General features: G+C 43.7%; 1 protein-coding gene across 5 annotated transcripts in view; it reads left to right on the top strand.

The window, feature by feature from the left end:
• LOC147465625 (chitin elicitor receptor kinase 1-like) overlaps positions 1-22,444 on the top strand; it is a 42,841-nt gene that overhangs the window by 15,794 nt on the left and 4,603 nt on the right. For all 5 annotated transcript variants that reach the window (XR_015189326.1, XM_086520987.1, XM_086520982.1 and 2 more), the window contains exons 5-7: positions 11,598-11,764; positions 11,835-11,924; positions 12,329-12,428. Coding sequence is in view for 4 of the 5 variants with exons in the window: in XM_086520987.1 (XP_086377113.1) it covers positions 11,598-11,764; positions 11,835-11,924; positions 12,329-12,428 (357 nt within the window). In the remaining variant the exon portion in view is untranslated. The remainder of the gene's footprint in view (positions 1-11,597; positions 11,765-11,834; positions 11,925-12,328; positions 12,429-22,444) is intronic.

The following is a 22,444-nucleotide window of genomic DNA, read 5'->3' on the forward strand; positions in this document are numbered from 1 at the left end:
ACAGTAGTCCTTAATTGTAGAGATCCAACTGAATTGCCGAGGAGGAACCGGAAGGTGCTCAATGGTGAGTTGAGCTAGTCCTTTCTCAAAAGAACATAAAAATTAAATTAAACAGAAATTCAAAAATTCTATACTTACCTTACCGGTTCATGTCATTCCTCTAGTATCTCGAGGATATCTTTCACCAATCATCAAACTTACGAGCCATGTAAGAACTCATCATTTGCATCTTTCCAACAGATCGGAAGTTTCCTTATCTGAAAATCTGTTAAGTCAATTCGGCCTTCTCATTCCCGAGAAGAGTTCTCCTACAAATCAATCTAGGTATCTGTCCTTGCGCATAATGCTGTGCTGTTAGTCCTGAGTGTATTAAACCTCTTGTGTCCTTCCACATAGGGAATGCCTAAATCATAGAGCATTAATCTCGATGTCTTTCTTTCACTAACAGAGTTTGCGATCACCTTAGAGAAGGTTCTTGTTCCGGGCCGTCGCTCAATGTAGGCAGACGGTTCCAATCCGAAGATTCCTTGTGAACGGCGGCACTTTCTCCTAATCTTTTCCTCCTGCGAGTTATTACCACTAGCAATATTTTCTTGACGCCCATTACCGTCTCTTCCTTGCGGAGGCCATAAAAAATGTTTCACCTTGCAAGCATCAATGACGCCTTGCCAAATCTTTGGCAGATAAGATTCTAGCCATAGTATTTTCTGAACGTATGTTCAAACTTGCTTCACAATAGAACGAACCTAATATGGATCCTGGGATGTTCTCCCATATGTGGTTAAGGTAATTCTTACCATTTTGAAACGGTTGGCGAATTTTACTCTTATGAACATAATAGTTTGAATTTATTCCAATAGCGTGTAAATGCTACTTGACCTGCTCATGGAGAAATATATACCGTAACCAAAAGTTGTCATTGTAATGGTAAAAGGACATAGCGTAGTCAATGATCAACGACCCACCCTTAGAAAACCTCTTCTCCGTAGAGAAACTCAAATTCCTTTTGCCGAACATATCTCAAATAGAGATTCTCGTGTTGGATTATCCTTGCGCGCAAAAAGGCGCGCAAGGATTTGCAGCCCTAAAAGACCATCAAGATCAGCCCTAAAAGGAGTAGCAGATTCAGCCCGGATAGACCATCAGTTTTCAGCCTAAAGACACCTCAGTTTTCAGCCCTAAACCTGCAGATTTTCAGCGACAAAGACCCACAGAAAACAGCCCCAAAATCAGCGTTTTTGGCTCAGTCGCAGATTTCAACCCATAGCGTTTTTGGACAGCAGTAGAAAGATTGCAGATTTCAGCCCTTAGGTCTACTTCGTCATCACCGTCGTCATCGTTGACATAGTCTAGACATGCATCTGTCTCATGCATACCATTTGTACCAGATTGTGCAATCATAAGTAGACCACTCTTGCCGACGAGAGTGGGGCCTTCGGAGGAGGGGTTTACAACGTCTCTGGTGTCGTATCTCTCTTCTGTCTCTATCTCTCAGTCTCATACACTTGCACACACAGTGTCCATTCACTTTGTTTGTGATCATAGCATTCTCTCATTAAGAACGGAAGGCTCTCCCTTCCATAAGAACAAAAGGAACCTTGAGCACAGTTCGGAGCACTCATCTTGAGCAAAGCGCAAACAGTCATTCCGCTGCACCTAACATTGGTATCAGAGCTTTGGCAATGTTCTGTATCACTCAAGGAAAGAACCACAAGAATCACAAGATTTTTTTTTGCTTGTTGCGGTCGCACGAACTCAAGTTCGCTTGGGCGTGTCGATTCCTAATCGTGTTTTTGAAGAGTGACAGGAATCCCAGGAAAGAAGGGCTTGTCTAGCCTCCCCTTGTGTCTCTTTTCACTCATTAAGAGCGGACCGTGCACTTAGTGGCCGGCCAATCGACGTGAGGTGGGAAAAAGCAACCTTGGTGTGAGCGCAAGGCCGCCAAGGGGTGCGCCCATGGAAAGGAGTAGAACTCGGGTGAAGAGAAGATCCTTCTCAAACGCGGTTTGCAAGCGAAAGAAAACCTCAAGACCCTCAAGAACCCAAGACCCGCAAGAACCCAAGTTCCTCGTGAACTTGAGAACCACAAGAACCCATGACTTCAGAATGGTCATCACTCGAAGCGGAATGGATACTTCGCTTGGAGGTGATGAGCATGAGAGAGGCGAAGAAGAATTTTCCCCACCAGGAGGTTTTTCTCCCCCTTCTCCATCTACGTCAAGGATTGCACTAACTCCTATGGAGGCTTTGGAGCAATTGTTTTTGGAACAGAATTTAGAACGCGAAGCAAGAAATGCAGAAAGAATAGCAAAAATGAATTGCAGGCACGCAGAAGACAAAGCAGAAAGAGAAGCAGAAAGAAAGGCAAGAGTAGTAGAAAGAAAGGCAAGACAAGAACAACGTGACCGACACATGCAAGAGTTCTTGTGACTCTTTTCTCAAGTGCCAGCACAGATGCAAGAGATTCAGGAGACGGAGACTCTCTCAGTCTCTTCTTCTCCCAAGCATGACACACAGGATTTGCATGATTATGAGAAGCATGATGAATTGAATGACAATGATTTGCATGATGATTTGAATGACAAGCATGATGATTTGGATGACAAAGATAAGCATGATGATTTGAATGATATTGCTAAGCATGATGATTTGGATGCCAATGACGAGCATGATGATTTGCATGATCAAGATGTGATTTCTCACAAGCATGATGAGTTGCATGAAAATGATGTGATTGTTCACAAGGATGATGTGTTAGTGGATGCTTTTTCTAGCGAAGCTAACCTCGTTGTAGATTCGATCAATCACGAAGAACCAATCTTGGCTTTCGAGTCGAGGTCCAAAGAACCCCCACAGGACGATTTGATCATTCAAGAAGAGCCGATCTTGGCTCTCGAGCCTCGGTCCAAAGAACTCTCACATGAAGTATTATATGTTCATATGATTGATCAGCACGCATTGTTCGAGTGTTTCATTCGTGATCGTTTCCTGATTTTAGTCAGCATCTTTATGTGATCCCTTTTCCTAGGCATGCCATATTGTACGTTGAGCACGTTTCACTCATGGATGAGACGAATGTATGCGGATTTTTCATGAAAAGCTGAAAAGTATGCATTCAAGGAAGTCACATTCCCTGTCTCTTCCTTGGCATGACACAGTTGTAGAAAGAGCACATGAAAGTATGAGCACCAAGTATGGGCATTTCCGTTGTGAATTGCCACAGTTGATTGATTTAGATCAGCAAGACAAGAGTCGATCTCATTGTTTGCGTGTGTGTGGTGAACCGTTTGGCACTCCGTCTCTTTGTTCATCTACATTGCATGCACAGTCTTTGAGGAAGACAAGATTTTTTCCACTCACGTTACATGGAATAGGTATGTTCATGGTTTTGTGTCTGAAGTGGTTTTAGGAATTTTCAGCCATGGAGATTCTTGAAGAAGAAAGAAGCATGACTATCGACGAAGTTGAAGCATTGAAGGAGCCACAAAAGACTTTGTGTCGCTTTCGGCGCGGCCCAAAGAAGGAAGCGTTGCAGACCTTTATGAAGTTCAAGTACCGCATGACCCACACATCAGAGTGGGCCGGCGAAGAGTCCCTTCCAGGATTCAGGATGCTATTGGCGATCTCCCTCGACGCCATACAGTTCGGTACCAGTACCTCACTTTGAAAAGGAGGGGATGTCACGTGACACATCCAACCCTACGTGTCCGTGGACAAGCTACTTCATAACAAGGGTTCCGTTAGTCCAGTCAATCTAGATTAGAAGTGTTCTGACACTTTTGTGAGTCTGTTCGCAGACCGTGCATGCCCAGTTACTTAGTGTAGATGCATATCCTCTGGTTGCACACAGCATGATCATAAGCATTCCCATCAGAATCCATCAAAATCCTTCAGGGGAATTTTCCAGTGCATTTAGTCTATTTTACCTATTTTTGACATTTTTCACTTATTATTTTTAAGTGACTTTTGTTGGAAAGTAGGTAGGGCAAATTGAGTAAGTTTGTATATAAGCAAACCTAGACTAGCACTAAATGGCAGAAGAGGCAACAGGAGCCAAGCTCAGCAGGCAACTTCTCAGCAAGACAAAGAACTTGGTGGTCTCCCCTCCAAGCAAGGACCTTCCCCTAGCGTTCTCTTCAACAGCATTCACTAGTGTTTTCAGCATTTGCAACATCGCCATCACCTTCCACAGCCTGGCGTTTTTGCATCAGGGCACCATCGCCAAGGAACCCCTGCAGCTAGCGTTTTTGCATTCCTAGCGTTTTTGTAACCTACAGCGTTAGCAGAATTTCAGCCTTGCAGATTTAGCATATGCAGCGATTTGCAACCCTAAAAGACCATCAAGATCAGCCCTAAAAGGAGTAGCAGATTCAGCCCGGATAGAACATCAGTTTTCAGCCCTAAACCTGCAGATTTTCAGCGATAAAGACCCACAGAAAACACCCCAAAATCAGCGTTTTTGGCTCAGTCGTAGATTTCAGCCCATAGCGTTTTTGGACAACAGTAGAAAGATTGCAGATTTCAGCCCTTAGGTCGACTTCGTCATCACCGTTGTCATCGTCGACATAGTCTAGACATGCATCTGTCTCATGCATACCATTTGTACCAGATTGTGCAATCATATGTAGACCACTCTCGCCGACGAGAGTGGGGCCTTCGAAGGACGGTTTTACAACGTCTCTGGTGTCGTATCTCTCTTCTCTCTCTATCTCTGTCTCATACACTTGCACGCACAGTGTCCATTCACTTTGTTTGTGATCATAGAATTCTCTCATTAAGAACGGAAGGCTCTCCCTTTCATAAGAACAAAAGGAACCTTGAGCACAGTTCGGAGCACTCATCTTGAGCAAAGCGCAAACATTCATTCCGTTGCACCTAACAGTGCAGTCCCGATTAGACGTAACCATACCTCGTGCAAAAGAGCAAACAAGCACAATGCACTTTATGATTTCGTCAAAGATGTAACTTTGATCAAAGACCTGCCCTCTCACTTAAAGTTTGAGGGTCTTCTATTCAAAAACTCAAGAGTTAATTTGAATTCCCCTACTCCAAACTTTCTCCGGATAGCAACGTATCCTTCGAGGAGAGGTAACAAAAATTCGTTGTTTCTGTGTTCAATGGTTCCGTCCCACTCCGGGGATTAGATTCTCTATGTATACTAAGGTGTACACTCTCAGCTTTTATTGCTGACTTCCCCATCTGCTGCAAAGTATCTTGCAGATGCGTCTACAAAAATTCGCGCAAAAGTCCTTCGTTGAATTTCTTCATTTTTCCTTCCTCAGAAGGATCAAGAGTGGAGCTACCTTGGCAAGAGTGAACCACTACTTGCTTTGAATTGCTCGTGTTCCTATTGGGCAAACCGATCCCAATCTTCTTGGATGCCTTCCTCAAAGCTAGAGGAAAAAAAATTTGTCGAAAAATTCAGCCTTCAATTGAATCCAAGTCTTGTTGTGAGTTCCTTGCAGAGCTTTGGTATACCACCAAGTACTTGCAATCCCCTTGAGGCGTTTGGTCACATGCCTCACCTTCGACGCTTTACAGAAATTTGCTGTTTGCAAAGGCAACTTTAAACTGTCGAATTAAAGCGGTAGCTTTGGGGGCATCTTCCCTTTATCAAAAGTATCAAACTTGACTGAGTGTTCTAAGGTCTAAAGACGACCTTCATATCCTTCTTGAAAAGACTGGTTTTCTTGGCTATGGTTCTGGATTGATATTCATGGATATTTTCTGGATTCTGAAGGATCTTGAGCATTCCGCTCCTTGGATTCTCTACGTTCTTGAGCATCCTGCTCTCGTCGCCTTCTCAGAGAATCCCAAGTCTTGTGTCGACTTCTTGCAGAGAGAAACATTTTCCCAACACTCCGAGCTTTTCCTGCAAGACTTAGGTTTCCGCTCGCTTACTTCTCTCTTAGCTTGTCATGGCTTCTTCCCGTATCTTCCCAGAGTCGTCCTTCTTTACAGAGAAAGAGAGGAGACCATGCTCTGATACCGCTGTCACAAACGGGAGCGCATAGCAATATAATATATACTCGGATAAATAGAATTTATCACTTAATACTGACGCCAGAGGATATAGAGAGAAATAGACAGAGAGAGAGAAAGATAGAGTGAAAAGATCGACACAGTACTGGGGACCAGAAGATTGGGCTGGTCTCCCCATCGTAAAAGTATCTTTCTTATTGAGGAGAAGTCTATACAAGCACTTGAACCGAACGTATTACCACAAGCACTTGAACCGAACGTATTACCACGTTGGTTCTAGAATAAGACTTGATGGTTCTCGGAAGCCTCGGCTTCCTATTCCTAGGGCAAAACCCTATTCCAAGGAACTTCCGTTCCTTATTCCAAATTTTCAAGAACCAAGGTTCTCGCCTCTGGATCTCACCTTCCAGACTTAGGGCATAGCATCCCTGCAACTTTTTTCCGACTCTGTTCCCAGAGTCCTCTTCCCGCAGAATAACTCCGCTTTCCCGGACACGAAGTCCTTACTTGGGAATCCCAACTTCCGGATCACAACTTGAGAGACTACCTCTCTCCGATCCATGGATCTACTTACCAAACTTGGGTACGAGACCTTTGGGCTGATCTGGCTCTAGTTCTTTAGAGCACTTTCTATTGCAGAGGCTCATGCCTTCCTGGGCTCCTACTCCCTCACTAAGAGGAAGTACACTTGCAAACAAATACTTAGAGATAATAACATGAAAATCATTACCTTCAAAGTCTCTACGCTCGAAACGCAACTCGCATCTCAAAAAGCAATTCCCTAGAAGATATCTCTATATAGAAAATTCTCTCTTCCAATCCTACACACAAAAGAGGTGTGTTCTCGGGTTCCTACTCGTAAATCAGCCCCATCTACAACGTTTATGGGCTGAAAGCAGAGAAAAACAGCAGCTTGTCGCGATGGAAAAACGCTCCGTAGGCACTTCTTCGCGAGGGAACTTGCGCACTGGGTCCTGGCGACATCTGGTACACTTGGGGCAGCCATGGGCATCACCGGCAACGTCTTCTTTGTGGATGAAATTTGCAGCAGCATGTCCTCCTTGAGAAAATTGGTCTTCCCTATGGGAGAGGGCGTGTGATGCTTTTATAGCTCCTTGGCCACGACAAAGATAGCATAGCATTGGCTGCTCGCGTAGATGATTTTTTTTTTTTTTTTTTTTTTCGATGTCTTGCAAGAAAAAGAGAGAGAAATCGCTGGTTGGTTTTTACTGCTTTATTTAATCATAGGCTGCCCACTTATTAAGTGGGCGGTCGGTCACCTTTATAAATGGTCTGAATCTGCAATAAAACCTTATAAGTTGAAAACAAAACTTTCGCAACACTTCCCAGGCGTCCCTGGATGCAATCACATGCACAGTTGCAATGCAGACATTTTATTCCTCGCAGGAAAGCATCTGCTTTCCCAAAAAGCAACCCCGCTTTCTCAGAAAGCTTTTGTTTTTCCTCAAAGTTTCCTCTGAACCCATCTTCATTCAAGTGCTTGCTCTTCCTTGTGCACAATTCGAACATAGTTCGGAATTTTCTCTCGACTATGGATATCCCCTTTCCGATGCACCCGTAACCCACCTTGTGATGCATCAGGAATACCCATCACCTAGTTCTTTCCTACCGAACTTTTGGTACAATCTCCTTCGCGATGCTCTATGTCACCCATCCTATGACGCATCAGAGATGTCTGTTCCCGAATGGTCGGATACTTCTTCTCGATGCTCCGTGTCACCCATCTGATGTGATGCATCAGAAGTACCCGTTCCTGGTGGCCTTACAGATATTCCCTTTCACAGTGCTCCTTCATTACTCTGAATGACGCAGTAGGAATACTCTGTACTCGGATGTCCCAAGTGAGAAAAACCCTCTCATTAAAAATTTGAACAATTCATTTATAATTATTTTACCTTGGTGTTCCAAGCGAGAAGACCCTCTCACTTATAAATCCAACAATTCATTTAGAATTATTTTTCTGTCAGATAAAGCCAATTTAGGAACACCGGTGTTCTCCCTTCAAAGGGGGATGTGGAAGGAGCTTGGGTTTTAGTTTGCACAGACTACTTCCTTTGAGTTCTAGTGGTTCCATGTGCAACAAACAAGATTTGGTGGCTTTCTATACTTGTTCTTCTATTGCAAAGCTTGGGTGTAGGGTCTCTTAATCTTGCTGTATTAGCTGTAGTCTCAGTATTGATGTGAGTTTCTTTTTTGTTGGATGTATGCTCTCGATTCAGTGTGAGTGGGGTGATTATCTCTTGGGATGTGCTCTAGACAGATGAAGATCAGTAGGAGTTTTCTCTCTCAATTCGATGAAGTTTCTAGTACAGTTTGCAGTTCATCATTCTATATGGTTGTTGGTGGAGTACTTTGGTTCTTCGTCGTCGGATGCTTGATTTCTCAGTGGCATCGGTTGTCTGCATTCTTTGGACTTTCCGTAGCAGCTTGGAGATTCTGGCATGTGGTATGTGACAGGAGGTGCAAGTTTCCGACTCTTTACTCTAGGTGGAGCACTTGAGATTTAGATACCAATAGTTTATGCCTTTACCCTCATTTGTGATGCATTTCTCTTGGAGCCGTTAGTAGCAGTACCTTCTGTAGATGCTGGTTGTGTGACTTGTGAGTTGGTTGAGTTTAGGAGATTCTTGTTAGAGTTGAATTTACCTCAATGGACAACATTTTACTCCCCGGACATCCGTCGGGGGTAGTGGTTGGATGGTATAGTGGCCACATATTGTATGACCGTGGAGTTCTGTTGCAGATATCCTCATCCACAAAACCCTCTCTTTACAGTTGCAGATTGCTCACTCCAGCTTCCTAGTCGGTCTTTCTTTTGAGGAGCTGAGAGGGGGTGTTAGAATTGTGGCATCTCTGTGGATTCGTCCAGTCGGCCGAGTTTCTCTGATGGATGGGTGTTAGGGAGTGAGATTGTTTTGTGGCTGTGCTCGGCAGTGTGAGGTAGTGTTCTCATGTTGGGATTTTCCAGCCATGTTTAGCTAACGGTTTTGGCTCTGTTCCATGGCAAGTAGGCTTTTTCAGGTTGGGGTTATTTTTCCCAGCCTTGCCCCGGCTTTTCCCTCCATCCCCATGTTTTCCAAGTCGTGAAGTCAGGCTGGTTGGCTGACCAACACACTTAAGGGCATATTGGAGAGGGAATGTTGCTTTTGGGTGCAGCACAGCTGGTGGAAAGTGTGTTGGGGGAGGTGACACGGGTGGTGAAGAGCTGGTGTAGATAGATGCTAGAGAGGGTAATGGAAGTGGGGGTGGAGGACTTCCACTCGGTAGGAAAGGCTGACACTTACTGTGGTAGTACTACAGAGGACTTTAAGGGGGCTTGGTCGATTTTTAGACTGCCTTGTATGTGTCATGCAGTAGCAACAAACCCATCTAACCACTGGACGAGAAGGCCCTTGAATTTCCTGGACAGTTCAGCAGACCCACTGGACTAGACTCGGCTAGACTAGGCAAGTTGGATGAGGGCGAGAGTGGACTAGACTAGACTAGACAAAGTTGGAGGAAGGCCAAAGTGGACTCTACTAAGCTAGACCAAACCAGTTGACCAAGCTGGATGAAGGCGAAGACCAACTAGACCAAGCTGGACGAAGGCAAAAATAGACCAGTCCAGAGTAGCCGAGAGACTAAACCAGCTAGCTCCTCGACCATGTATGGTCAGCAGAGTGAGACTTCAGTTGAGATCCCACTGGGCGTGCCAAAAATGAGAGCACCTATGTCGCAAAAGGCTTCTCTTTCTCATGGCTGCATTGTTTTCCAGAATGGCAGCGTTTTTGTTGGCCGACCCGACCATGCTTGATGTTGGGTGTTAGGACACCCCTTCTGCCCTAGCAATTTTGTTAAGAGGCAGCCGCTCTTGCCATTTTTTGGCCTCTTGGCTACATTTTTCCTGTGCGGAGGGCGAGGGGGCACTCTTTGCTCTTGGATTTTGACAGATCTACCCTCCGCTTCCTTTGGTTTGGCGTTGGGTGCTGGAACTACTGGATCTTTGATGTGTGTGTTCTTTTTAACAGATGTTATTGTAGCGCGGATAGTGTGTCGTGCTCTCTACAGTGGGTGCTCCTCAGTGCAATGTGCGTGACATCTCACTCAAACAGAATGAAAACAATAGATAAAAGCTGATCCACACAGAGACACAACAGCAGACCAGAACATAAGGACTCAACTATCTCAAAGAATCGATACAAACTCTTGCGTGGCAGCACACTCAGCTTCAGCCCAGAACTCACAGGTACAATGGGGTATCGAGGCTCAGATGTGCAGGGATGGTGCAGATGTGCTGTGTGTAGACTCGCTACCCAAGACGACGATGCTGGACCATATATGAAGAAGATCCACCAACGGTTCATAAATGTCAGCCACCTAAGTCTATCTCCAAACTGAGTGGTGGTGGTGATCTGGCCACGATGTCCACTAGACCACCGTCTGTATCCCTGCCATGTGTCACTGCCAGCCCAGAGAGTCCGTCCAGTGTGAACGAGACCAGACCAACTGTACTAACTGTGTCCTGTGAAAGTGACACTGTAGCCTGCTACAGTTATGTTGCTGACTCTTCTCTGTTTTAAGCCCTTTGACGGCTGTGCACACATATATCAACCCCTCTTGGATCCTTTGCAACACTTCGGATTCTGCTAGGTGCGTACCAGCATGCCTGGACTCTCCCGATCGGCTGAATCATTACCTTCAGAGTTGTTTACAAGCATTGGAGCCATAGGATTGGAGGTAGGCGATACAAGCAGGACAGTGCAGACATATTGGTAAGTCCACCCCTCATCTCAAAGGCTCTTGACAGCGCAGATTGCATAGTTTGGCTTTCCCTCTTCTCAAAGGATGACCACAACGCAGACTCCTACGTTTGGCTTTCCCCTCGTCACGGAGTATGATTCTGAGCAGAGACTGTATAGTGTGGCTCTCCCTCATTGTTGGAGTAACACCACTCTGCTGCTTCATCTAGGATAGGGCATACTTGTATTGGCTAGTGTGCATCCAGGCTGGCCACCCTTGCATAGCATGTAGGCTGTAATTTTTCTGGACCAGGCCACATTGTCCAACAGGACCTTATTTTGGTCCTGGTCCCATTATTTGTGGGTGCCTGCGTGGGTATTTTTCATTCCGTCTTGGGGCCCTTTTATAGCTGGCCGACCTGGCATTTATGCAGGTATAGAGGCAGCATAAGGGCCCTCTTTTCTGAATGTATGGAGTTGTATCTGTATGCACCCCCCCTTGTACCAGTAATGAAAGCACTTAATGAGTAAAGCCATTTTTTTCTTGTCACTTGAATTCATTCAGTATATTTCTTGTGAAGAACTTGGCATCTTTTCTGTGACATTTGGCCAGCTACTTTGTTGGACTTCTATCTAGAGAAGGCCCAACAAAGAAAGGAGGCTATCTGGTGTGGGCCGTAGCTGGTCTGCGATGACAAGCTATATGAGGCATTTTGTAGATGATGGCTTTTGACCTGTAGGTTTGTGGCCTGCTTCATTTTGTGTCATTACCTAACCCTTATTTGACTACACCTGTGTATAATAGCTTTATTTTTCCTGTTTGTGCTTTTCAGTTTATGCAATGGGAATGCTTCAATTTGGTATTGTGATTTGCAGACCATTATCAAGTTCAGCCAATTTCTTCCTCTTTTCTTGATTCTGGAGAGAAAGTCATGGAGTTTTCTTATGAGCAGCTTGCAAGAATTACCGATAATTTTGATGTATCAAAAAAAATTGGATCTGGTGGATTCGGAACAGTTTACTATGCTGAGATGAATACAAAGGTGAAGCTGAAATTTTTTGATTGAGGCTTATCAATAGTGGAAAGTTTAGCAGTGTAATTTATTTGTGTAGAAAGTGGCTATTAAAAAAATGGATCTCAGAGAATCTCAGCAGTTCAAAGCAGAGGTACAGGTGCTTGCTCGTGTTCATCATACAAACTTGGTAAGGTTATACTGTGCCCACTTGCTTTTATTTGTGCTCAGACATGCCAGATCAGCTGTCTCTTTGTTGCTTTCTAAACTGAACTTCAGTCTAAGAAATTGTATTAGGATACATCTTTATGGAATGTCCACAGATGTGGTATTAAGGTATCTGTCTACACAATCTGGGTTAGGTATGCATTAAGGTTTCTGCCATGGCTGTTCTAGTGTGTGGATACTTAGGAGGATTGCGAATTGTGAAGCTATTTTTAAGTGCACTGGGGCTTATTTGAGAGAGGAGCCCAGGCTACTTTGGAGTTCTTGTAAACAACATCATATAGATTTGTGCTCTTAATTGGGGATCATATTCAGGAGAAAGAAGACTTGTGTTTGATAATTGACGAGTCTGATTTTCATGGTTTGCAGGTGGAACTTGTTGGCTGGTGTACAGAAAAATCTCTTTGTCTTGTGTATGAGTTTGTAGAGAATGGAACATTGCGAAGTCATTTAGAGGATCCACAAAAAGGTAGCCTTTCTTTGCTTCAAAAACCTTGAAAGCACAAAATAATTAGTTGATCATGTACTGAGGAAAGAGAAAGGTCACCGGTATGTAGTCCTGTACCAAGGACTCTGTAAATAGTAAGAAAATTTCTGCCATGGAAGGTGGATGCATAATGAGCTTCATCAAACAGACTTGATCGCCGTTTCTTCATATCTTGCATGCTTTTCCACTTGATGCTGCCTCAGGAAGCACTCTGGTTGTTATGTACTGCAGTTCCAATTTGTCACCACGCATATTCCTTTCACCACAATGGGGCACTTACCTTTTTGATTGCCTCTTTGTGCTAGGGATCACCAATCGTCTTGGCATAATCCACCCTTTGGTGGAATGCCTCCATGCCTTTGTCCCCGAGCAACAATTGCATGTATGGGGTGAGTGCACCTTGCTGCAGCTGCTTGATACCTAGGATATTAGCATCCCACCACCTATCTGCAGACTGCAACAGTCACTTGGAGAGCAGGATGCACCGCAGTTAGCCCACTCAACACATGAAAAGTGGTTGCAAACCTGGTAGCACAAACTATCTAGAGGGTTTGACTGTGAAGGTGGAAGAATAGAGAGTTACTTATAGATCTTTAGCATTGGTGATTTGGGCCTATTTTAACCCAAGGATATAACGAGTGAAGTACTTCCTAGCCATTGTTTGAAACAATCGGAATGGGGCTAGAATCCTTGAAGTTCCTTGATCCTACTCTTCCATCTCATTCTCTGCTTGCCTTGGCAGTTCATTGAATGTACGACAACATGAATTATATAGCAAATTCATCATCTGAGACCAGGGGCGATCTAAATTCCATTAAGCAGTAGAGGCATTGACAGTTGATGGAATACATGAAGGATGCTCTCATTGAGATAATTTCTACCCCGCTCAATTTTTGTAGCATTGATCCTATTGCACAAGTAGTTGGGTAATTGAATCCTACAACATTGCCAAGGGAACACTTCAAGTCCATCAACCTTGTCAATTTACCATCTACGTAGTAAATCTTTTTGGAATAAAAGCATATAGAGGATCGCCACTTTGATGATGTTTGGTGGCTGCACCTGTTGGAGATAGAGGCTGGGGGACACAGTGGAGTGCCTCATAAGGAGTGCACACAGCATATGCCGGGTCTGTAGGCTGACACTCTCTCCAACCCTCCAAGTCGTGCACCTAAGCTTCTCCCTCTATCATTCCCTTTGCTCACTTTGGGTTTGGTGTAACCAAAGTGAGCACCATGCTCTCTAACCTCTCCCAAAGAGTCCACACTAACTCTTCGTCACTTTCTTTGCTCTTCTTGGGGCTTAGTATAGTCCAAAAAGAGAATACATCTTAGATCACTAATCTCTCAAAGAGTTCACTTGTCTATTTATTGCCAGGTAAAGTTCTCCTTATAAGTGGATTTAATTTTAACTGAATCAGTGGTTAGCCCTTTAGCTTTTGGCTTAATTTTCGTTCCTCTTTAATGTTTGGTACGTTCCATTTTATGTATTTTCTTCATCTCATAGGCCACACTAGCTTCTTAGAGACATCATCTTCCTTTTCCTTCTTTCTCATGTGGCATGCCATAAGCCAATGTCCATCGTCCATGACCCATCACACGATACAAAAAATATACATTATATCATTTGTTTTGAGTATTATTTCACCTGTGCAATCTTACATTTATGGTATGCAACCTTTGTATGTGTATAATTTTTCAACTATTTTTCTGCAACTTTTTTAGGGTGTTTATGCAGAGGCTGCTAAATGAAATTTTTTTCTTTTACATTCCTTGAGCAAGATACCGATCAAACTAATATTATACTTCAAGCGAGTATATACTTTTGGAAAGCATCTTAGTTTAATTGTCATTTGTACAGAAACTTCACATTTAGAATGTATGTCAACTGCAACTTCATACTTTGCTGCGTAGCATGTGAAAAGAACAAACACTTTTCAATTCGGTCTTCAGCTTTACTATGTTGCTGATACAATCAAGGGAAAATTACCAAAATACCCCTTTAATTTGTGGAAATTCCCAAAATATCCCTCTAACAAAAAAAAATTCCCAAAGTACCCTCGTATCTATTTTGGTTGGATTGTTCAAGATTTTATAATCTTTATTCCTTTTTGACAATTGAGATCCCTTTTTTCATAGTTTATCCGGAACGGGGAACAAGGAACGGCAACGAGCATGAAATGCCATTCCTTGTACTCGCGTTTCAAACATGGAACGGGGATTCGGAATGGGAAGTTGGAAGGGGAACGGGGAATGGAGACCTGAAAATGGACATTCCGTGTAACTATGCGGGCCTTTTTGAGTGCTTAGCATGTAATTTGTCACAAATTACCTCGCAAAAAAGGCAATTATGTCTAAAAGTAATGAAGCAATTCATCTCCAAAGCCTACATAACCAACTTAGATTCTAGTTTTAGCATCTTGTATTGATAGACAATCAGTCTTCTTATGAAAAGCTGCAAATTTTTTGTATCTTTGGAGATATTTAATCTCACAACGAGGGGTATTTTGAGAATTTTGGAAAATTTGAAGGGCATTTTGGGAATTTATGACAAAATATTGGGGGTATTTTGGGATTTTATTTTTAAATTTGAGGGGTATTTTGGGTATTTCCACAAGTTAGAGGGTATTTTGGTAAATTTCCCTACAATAAAACTTGAACAATCCTGTCTAGTGGCATTTGTAGAGGTCATTACTCATGGTTGTGCTTTTCAAGGAGATAGCCTGTCTAGTAGCATTTGTAGAGGTCATTACTCATGGTTGTGCTTTTCAAGGAGACATCTATGGCTATGCTCTCACATCGTTGACAGAGAGTGGTGTGCTCATGTGTGTTTTAAGTGTTGAGAGTTTACACCACTCTGCCAGTGCTGCTTCACTATGGTCTATGGCATATTTGTATGGCATTGACTCCCGGGTGCATATGGTCCTGGGCATCCACTTTTGGTCTGGTCGCTCGTGTTTGGTCCTACGCTGACTTAGGCTATCTTATATAGGCCCTCTCATTTATTTATTTATTTATTGGCACGTCTTGCAACGGGTCTGCAAGTGAGGGCTCGTTCGCAGGCGAGGGCAAGAAAAGGGTGTCGGGGCTGTTTGTCTGCACAAGGTGGGCCTGCAAGTTAGATGGTAGGCTCGTTCACAAGGTGAGGGCTAAGGGCTTGTCTGCAGCGGGGGTAGGAAAGAAGCGTTGGTCTGCACAAGGCGGGCATTGAAGAACGTTGCTTGGGCTCCGTCCCAGGGCGGGGCTGAGTGTTAACGCCCCCCCACAGGACCGCCCTCGTCGAGGGGGAGATAAGAGTTCGAAAGCAAGCAGCCGAAGCAAGAGAGAAAAGAAGAAGAAGAAGAAGAGAATTTTTAACGTCATAGGAAACTATCCCAAGAGACCTTAAAGATCTATCTGACGAGGAGAGTTGAACTCAAGACTTGTTATTCAAGAGGGAAATGGCATGAGAGAGAGAGAGAGAGAGAGAGAGAGAGAGAGAGAGAGAGAGAGAGAGAGCTATGGAGGAGGAGGGGCCTAAACAACCTCACCACCATCAAGCCTCGAAGCCACAATGAGGCAACAGATACACAATGTGGAAGAGGTGCCCCAGTCCCTGCCTAGGGCTAGGGCGGGGGGCGGGGCAATGTCCACCAATAAATATTAAACTCAATGTCTCAATCATTTTCTCAACTTCAAAGGGTTCTTGGCAGTGGCTGCGCCTTCTTTGGATACCATTGGAATCTCAATCATTTTCTCTACTTTGAAGGGTTTTTTCAAACCTCTAAAGGTCTCAGAACTTATCAACAAGCTCATCAATAGGCCATGAAGGTCTGAGAACTTAGCAAGAACTTATCAACAAGCTCATCAACAGGCCAGCCATTCAGACTCTGTCATTCTCGGAAAGTAGCAAAGGAAGCCCCAATGTCTTCCTTGGGCACCCCGACCGCACGCAAAAGCTTCCTCGCGGTGCTGCACCAAGAAAAGATCCCGCCGGGCGTCAAGAAGCAAGGATTGCCGCCCTCGAGGCTCAAATCCAAGAACTCATCGAAGAGAATGAGAAACTCAAGCATCGCTTGTTTCCTCTTAAATTAGAGGAGACGAAGGAAGTAGAGAGCCAAGCTCTACTCACAAAAGCCAAGGGTGTGGAAGCTTCCTTTACCGAAACCGTCAAGGCAGTGAAGAAAGTGCATGAATCGAATCACAGGAAGATTGACACCAAGATACAAGCAGCTTTACAAGAATGCCGACTGCAAGAATCCCTTGGCCTTCAGGTCAAGATTGAAGGACCCGACTCACTATGGTTGTCACTGGGAGGGGCACCACGTGCCAACGGAAAAGAACAGACTGAACAACTTTAAGCACTTCAAATAACAACTGAACTGAAAGAGATGACGACACACGGGACGGGGAGTGACGGAGTTCCACCCCAAGAGAGCATTGGCCCCAAACCTCTTTATATCGCTTGAACTCAGTTCAACGCCAATACTCCATCCTCTGGACCTCTACATGAGAGCATGCCAGAGAATGAGCCCTTGGCTCATATTTAAAGGCCCTTCGAAATCCCAAATCAGCTCTTTCCATAGTTGATCCACCCTAGGTACTGTTTCCCCCTTTTCCTTTTTCTCTTTACCCTCCCGATGGAACCTTAGTCCTTAACCGATATGTATCGCCATCTTCTGCTTAAATGAAACCGTTGCAATGTTGGTCCATGGGTCATATCTGACCTCCGTGGACTCTCTCTCTCTCTCTCTCTCTCTCTCTCTCTCTCTCTCTCTCTCGTACCGACACTCTTAACATGATATCAAATCTCAAGCTTGTGATGTTTAACCAGCTTTGGCGACTGAAACTGGTAGAGCATTATAATCACCTTCCAAATGCTTTTCCTCCTCTCTTTGTGTCACATGCATTGGTCGTTGGTTTGTGGGCTGGCCACCCGAGTCGACAGGGATCAACACGCACATTTAGGGTTTGCACTTGCACTTTGCCCATTTCAAGCATGTTTTGGCGCTTTCATATTTTTACTTTTAGGATTAGCTTCTATTTTTTTTTTTTGGCTCGTGGTGTTCAACATAGATATTTTCCCAATCTTACGTTGGCTGAGACCAGCCTGTAGCCTACCTAAAGGGTGGTAAAGTTTACCTTTCAGGCAATCTATACGTTGTTTAACTTTACTTGTACTTTATGACACAAACAAAGTAACTTCACGAATAAACCTGGAACTGGAATTCACCACTTCAAAACAATTTACGACTTGATAGCTAAAGCGCTCCCGAGTAGACAACGACAATCTGTAGGCCCCAAAGATCGGCGCCCCTTTCGGTATTTCTTTATTCAATTGCAAATAAACGACCCGAACACTTTCACCCAACTCTCAAGGGCTGTAACTGCAGGTTTTTGACCCAATTTCGGCAGCATAACGGTACGAAAATCCCTGTAGGTCAGCGGTACACGTGTAGGACGGTTTTCCTTGCACTCTTGAAGCTTTCCGGTGAGCTGCAGGCCAATTTCAGCATGCTGTAATTTCCTGTTTTGGTCACTATCAGGTGCCCAAAGCCTTGTATAAGCATCAGAGTTACCCGGAACGCGGAACGGGAACGGCGACGGGGATCCTCGCGGAACGGGGGAACGGCCAGGGGTCCGGAACGGGAGGCATAAAAAACACCCAAATAATGCTTGAGAAGGGAATTGGTGTGAGGGGGTGCATTTTAATTTTTGAGTCCTTGCACACTAAAAAAAACACCTAATGTTCATTGCAAATTTGCAAAAAACTGCCTATTTCTTCCCATTTTTGAGAGTTGGCCGTTCCGGGCCATTCTGAGGCCGTTCCGGGCCGTTCTGACCGGCCGTTCCGGTATCAGGTGGTCACCCGGAACGGCAAAACGTTCCGGGGCGTTCCAGCTTGGCAGAGGGGGAGGGAACGGCGTTCCGGCCTTCTAGGGCCTGCGGAATGCGTTCCCCGGTAACTATGATAAGCATCCCAAGGCTTTCCTGAGGCTCCCTTGGTGTTATCTTGCAGGTAGTTGCGAAACACTAAACTTGCAAATAATCGCAGCAGGCTGTAATTGTCTGTTTTGGATCGTTTTGAACGGAGCAAATACGTCTATGCGTGTATCACGAGCTCCCACATGCAATGGGACAATTCCTGTGTGGTTTGGATGAGTTTTCACGAGAGGAAACTCTCTGTTTTCTCAATTCTTCGCGATAGAATTGTGCGTACCTTTGGGGGATTAGCAATTAGCTAATCTGGTTTCTATACAGAAGGCTCTTGCCTTGGCAAATGCGCATAAAACCCACAGAATTGTACATGGTCATTTGGGAAGCCCAGCTAGGGGCCATTACCTTTTGTGCAAAGAAGGGGGAGAGATGCACGAGAGCAAATCATCGTGCTTTATGAGACGACGGAGAAGGAAAGCTTTTCATTAACTGTGATCACCTACATCCACTACTCACACATACATTGTACTCACAATGAGTCAAAATCAGCCCCTCTCAAATTTGGGCCTCCCTCTTGGGATGAGGATTGTGGATGTGTGTGTTGGCGTGCAGGTTGCTCTTCTACTGCCTTGTGTCCACTTTACTCCTTTTGGTTTGATTTCCTAGTACCCACCAACTTATAAAGTCCTGTCGAGGGGCCTAAATGACTCTAATTGAGCCTAGCCACTATGGCCAACGGCCGTTTCACATTGGCCATGCAATGTCCGGGCATTTGTGATTTCAAAAAGAGGGTCCCAAAAATTAAATAAAAATCAAGGGAAGGAAACCAACAAATAAAGTTAGTGTTTGTCACATTCTCATGACATACCCCCCTCTTGAAATCCCAAACATCTTGGATTGCATGCATCCTATACATGCCAGCGATGATTTAGTGTGATTAGCACCCACCCTTTTATCATCGCATGTATCCGCAACTTAATGAAAGCTTCATATTGTCATTTTTGTCTATCATAGAAGTGAGCATTGTATCTTTAACATTTGTCAAGCAATGTACACTTCTATTGCATTGAATCCGCTTGTACATGAGAAGTGCGAGCTCCAACATCACCCGTTCTATGGGCATGCTGAGTTGGGGCATACGTGGGTTGTAAACCAAAGACTTGAAGCTGCAATACATTTGGTGGTTCTACTAGTTCACTCTCTTCCATCCACTTTGCATCCATAGGTGAATAGTTCTTGAACTTCACCAACGTCTCGCAACTTTTCCCTAAACTTTTCTTTCTTTATGTGCCAAAATCTGCTCAAATACCAAGATCTCATCAAGTTCCTCAACTTCAGGTTGATCTTCATCTGGCATATCTTCTAGCACATCACCCACAAAGGGTCTTAGAAGACTCACATGAAACGCATTATGAATTTCCAATTGTCTGGCAATTTCAGCTTGTATGCAACGTTGTTGATCTTGTCGAGTACGTGAAAAGGCCCATAGGAGTGCATATTGAGCTTTGGAAACAACCTTTCCTTGCCTTGAATCTTCTTTAATCTGCCTTTTTTAAACCGCAAAAGAACCCAATCACCGGTTGAAAATAAGACATGTCAGTGATGATCAGCTATCCTTTTCTACTTTGCCGGAGTCTTCTCCAAGGCAAGCTTAATTTTCTTATACATTTCATCCATATTTTCTACGTATCGATCTGCCTCAAAAATCTTATCCTGTGTGTGCAAAATGGGAGGAACCTTTTTGCCACCCTCAATAATTTCAAAGGTCACCTTGCCTGTTGACGAATGCACCGTATTGTTGTATGCATACTCGAGCAAAGGTAAATATTGTTCCCATTTGTCCTTATTGTTTGACACATAGCATTTAAGTAGATCTAAGATAGTAGAATTAGCCTCTTTTGACTGTCCATCAATTTGTGGATGAAACAAAATAAAAACTTAAGCGTAGGGCCCATGTTTTCAAACAAGCCTCTCCAAAACAGACATGTCATGTGAGAATCACGATCGCTGACAATTGACTGTGGCATACCATGGTACTTAAACACATTGCACATGACCAATCGTGCCGTTTGATCAAATTTTATCTTCTTCATGATAGGAATAAAATGCGCCTGTTTGTTGAACCTGCAAATAATGGTCCATGTACCATCATTCCTCATGAGTGCTCTTGGAAGATCAAAAATAAAATCCATAGCAATACTTTTCCATGGCTTGTCTGGAATAGGCAGTGGTTGTAACAACCCTGGTGCGTTTTGCCTGTCATGACCTTTTGATCACGCATGCTCGCACAAAGGCATCCACATCTCTTCTCAAGGGAGGTTAGTAAAAGAATGTCTCCACCGCTTTTACTGTTTCATCTATACCACGACGCCTTGCATACGATGGGACATGACTTTCTACCATAACCTTATGTCGCAATGGCCTAGTGACACATAGTCAGCCATGCATCATTTAAATACCATCCTTGAGGAGATAGTGCTCATGGCGTTGTCCATCTACAAAGATTCTCGCAAATCTTCATTAGTAAGATACTGATCCTTCATATCATCAAGCTTATGATGATAAGGAATTGACATAGCTGAACTTTGTGGCTTTCTTGACAATGCATTAGCCACGACATTCTTTTTGCCTTCCACATACACAATTGGGAAGTGGAACATAGACAAAATGTTTTCCCATCGCATATGATTTTCAGATAACTTTGACTGTGTCAAGAAGTATTGCAACATCTGATGATCTGCTTGGACAACAAAATCAGCACCTAGCAGGTAGTGTTTCCAACTTGAAAGTGCATGAATCACAGCCAATAGCTCTTTCTCATAGACTTGCATAGTCTTTTCTGGCCCTTGCAAGATTCTACTTTCATAGGCTACTATTCGACTGTCTTGCTTTAACATTGCACCAATACTATTGCCACGGGCATCACACTTGACCACAAACGACTTCCTGAGATGTGGTAAAACGATTACTGGATCCGAATCATCTTTTCCTTCAAGAGATTAAAAGCTGAAATCTCTTTTTGAGTCCATTTGAAATTGACCTCTTTCTTTTGCAAAGCATATAGGGGTGAAGCAATCTCGGTAAAATTTCGGATGAATCTTCTATAATAAGAACATAATCCCAAGAAGCTACAGACATCATGCACAATCTTCAAAGCTGTCATGTCTTGATTGCTTGAACCTTGGCAGGATCCATTCGGACACCATCCTTTGACACCATGTGTCCTAGAAAGTAAATCTCTTCGAAGAGAATTCACTTTTCTTGCTGTTGATGAGCAACATGTTACTGCGTAACTCTTCGAACACAATGGTCAAATGATGTTATTGCGTAACTCTTCGAACATAATGGTCAAATGATGCCTATGCTCCTCTTCATTCTTCGAGTAGACTATCATGTCATCAAAGAATGTGCCAACAAACTTTTGATGTGGGCGGAAAATGCTATCCATCATCCTATTGAACGTAGCAGGAGCATTTGTAAGACCAAATGGCATCACCAGAAACTCATATAAACCAAATGCCGTTCTAAACGTAGTCTTGTGCACATCCTCTGGCCTAATACGAATCTGATGGTATCCACTCTCAAGATCTATTCTGCTGAAAATCGCTACACCCTCTAAATGGTGAAGAATATCATCAATCCTTGCGATAGGAAACCTGTTCTTGATGGTATTCTTATTCAATGCACGGTAATCAATACACATGCGCCAAGAGACATCTTTCTTCTGCACTAGAAGCACTTGGGAGAAGAACTAGGTCGAATCAACCCTTTTTCTAATAGCTCCTCTATTTGGCTCATAATCTCTTTCTGTTGGGCCGCACTAACCCTATAGGGAGGTGTATTTGGTGGGTCACAACATGGCACCAAATCTATCGCATGATCCTCAGGCCTCTCTGGCGGCAACTAAGATGGTAATGAATCAGAGAAACAATCACTAAACTCTCGCAAAAATGCTAACCTTTCTTTATCTAACCAACAGAAATTGACTTACAATTAATTGAAACATTGCGTGCAAAAATCAAGCATGCAAAAAGATGATTTTTAATTATAGAAATGATAGCAGAAGGTGATTCAATAGGGATA

The sequence above is a fragment of the Adiantum capillus-veneris genome, chromosome 1 (genome assembly GCF_014529385.1).
Source record: "Adiantum capillus-veneris isolate H3 chromosome 1, ASM1452938v2, whole genome shotgun sequence".
Taxonomy (NCBI): domain Eukaryota; kingdom Viridiplantae; phylum Streptophyta; class Polypodiopsida; order Polypodiales; family Pteridaceae; genus Adiantum; species Adiantum capillus-veneris.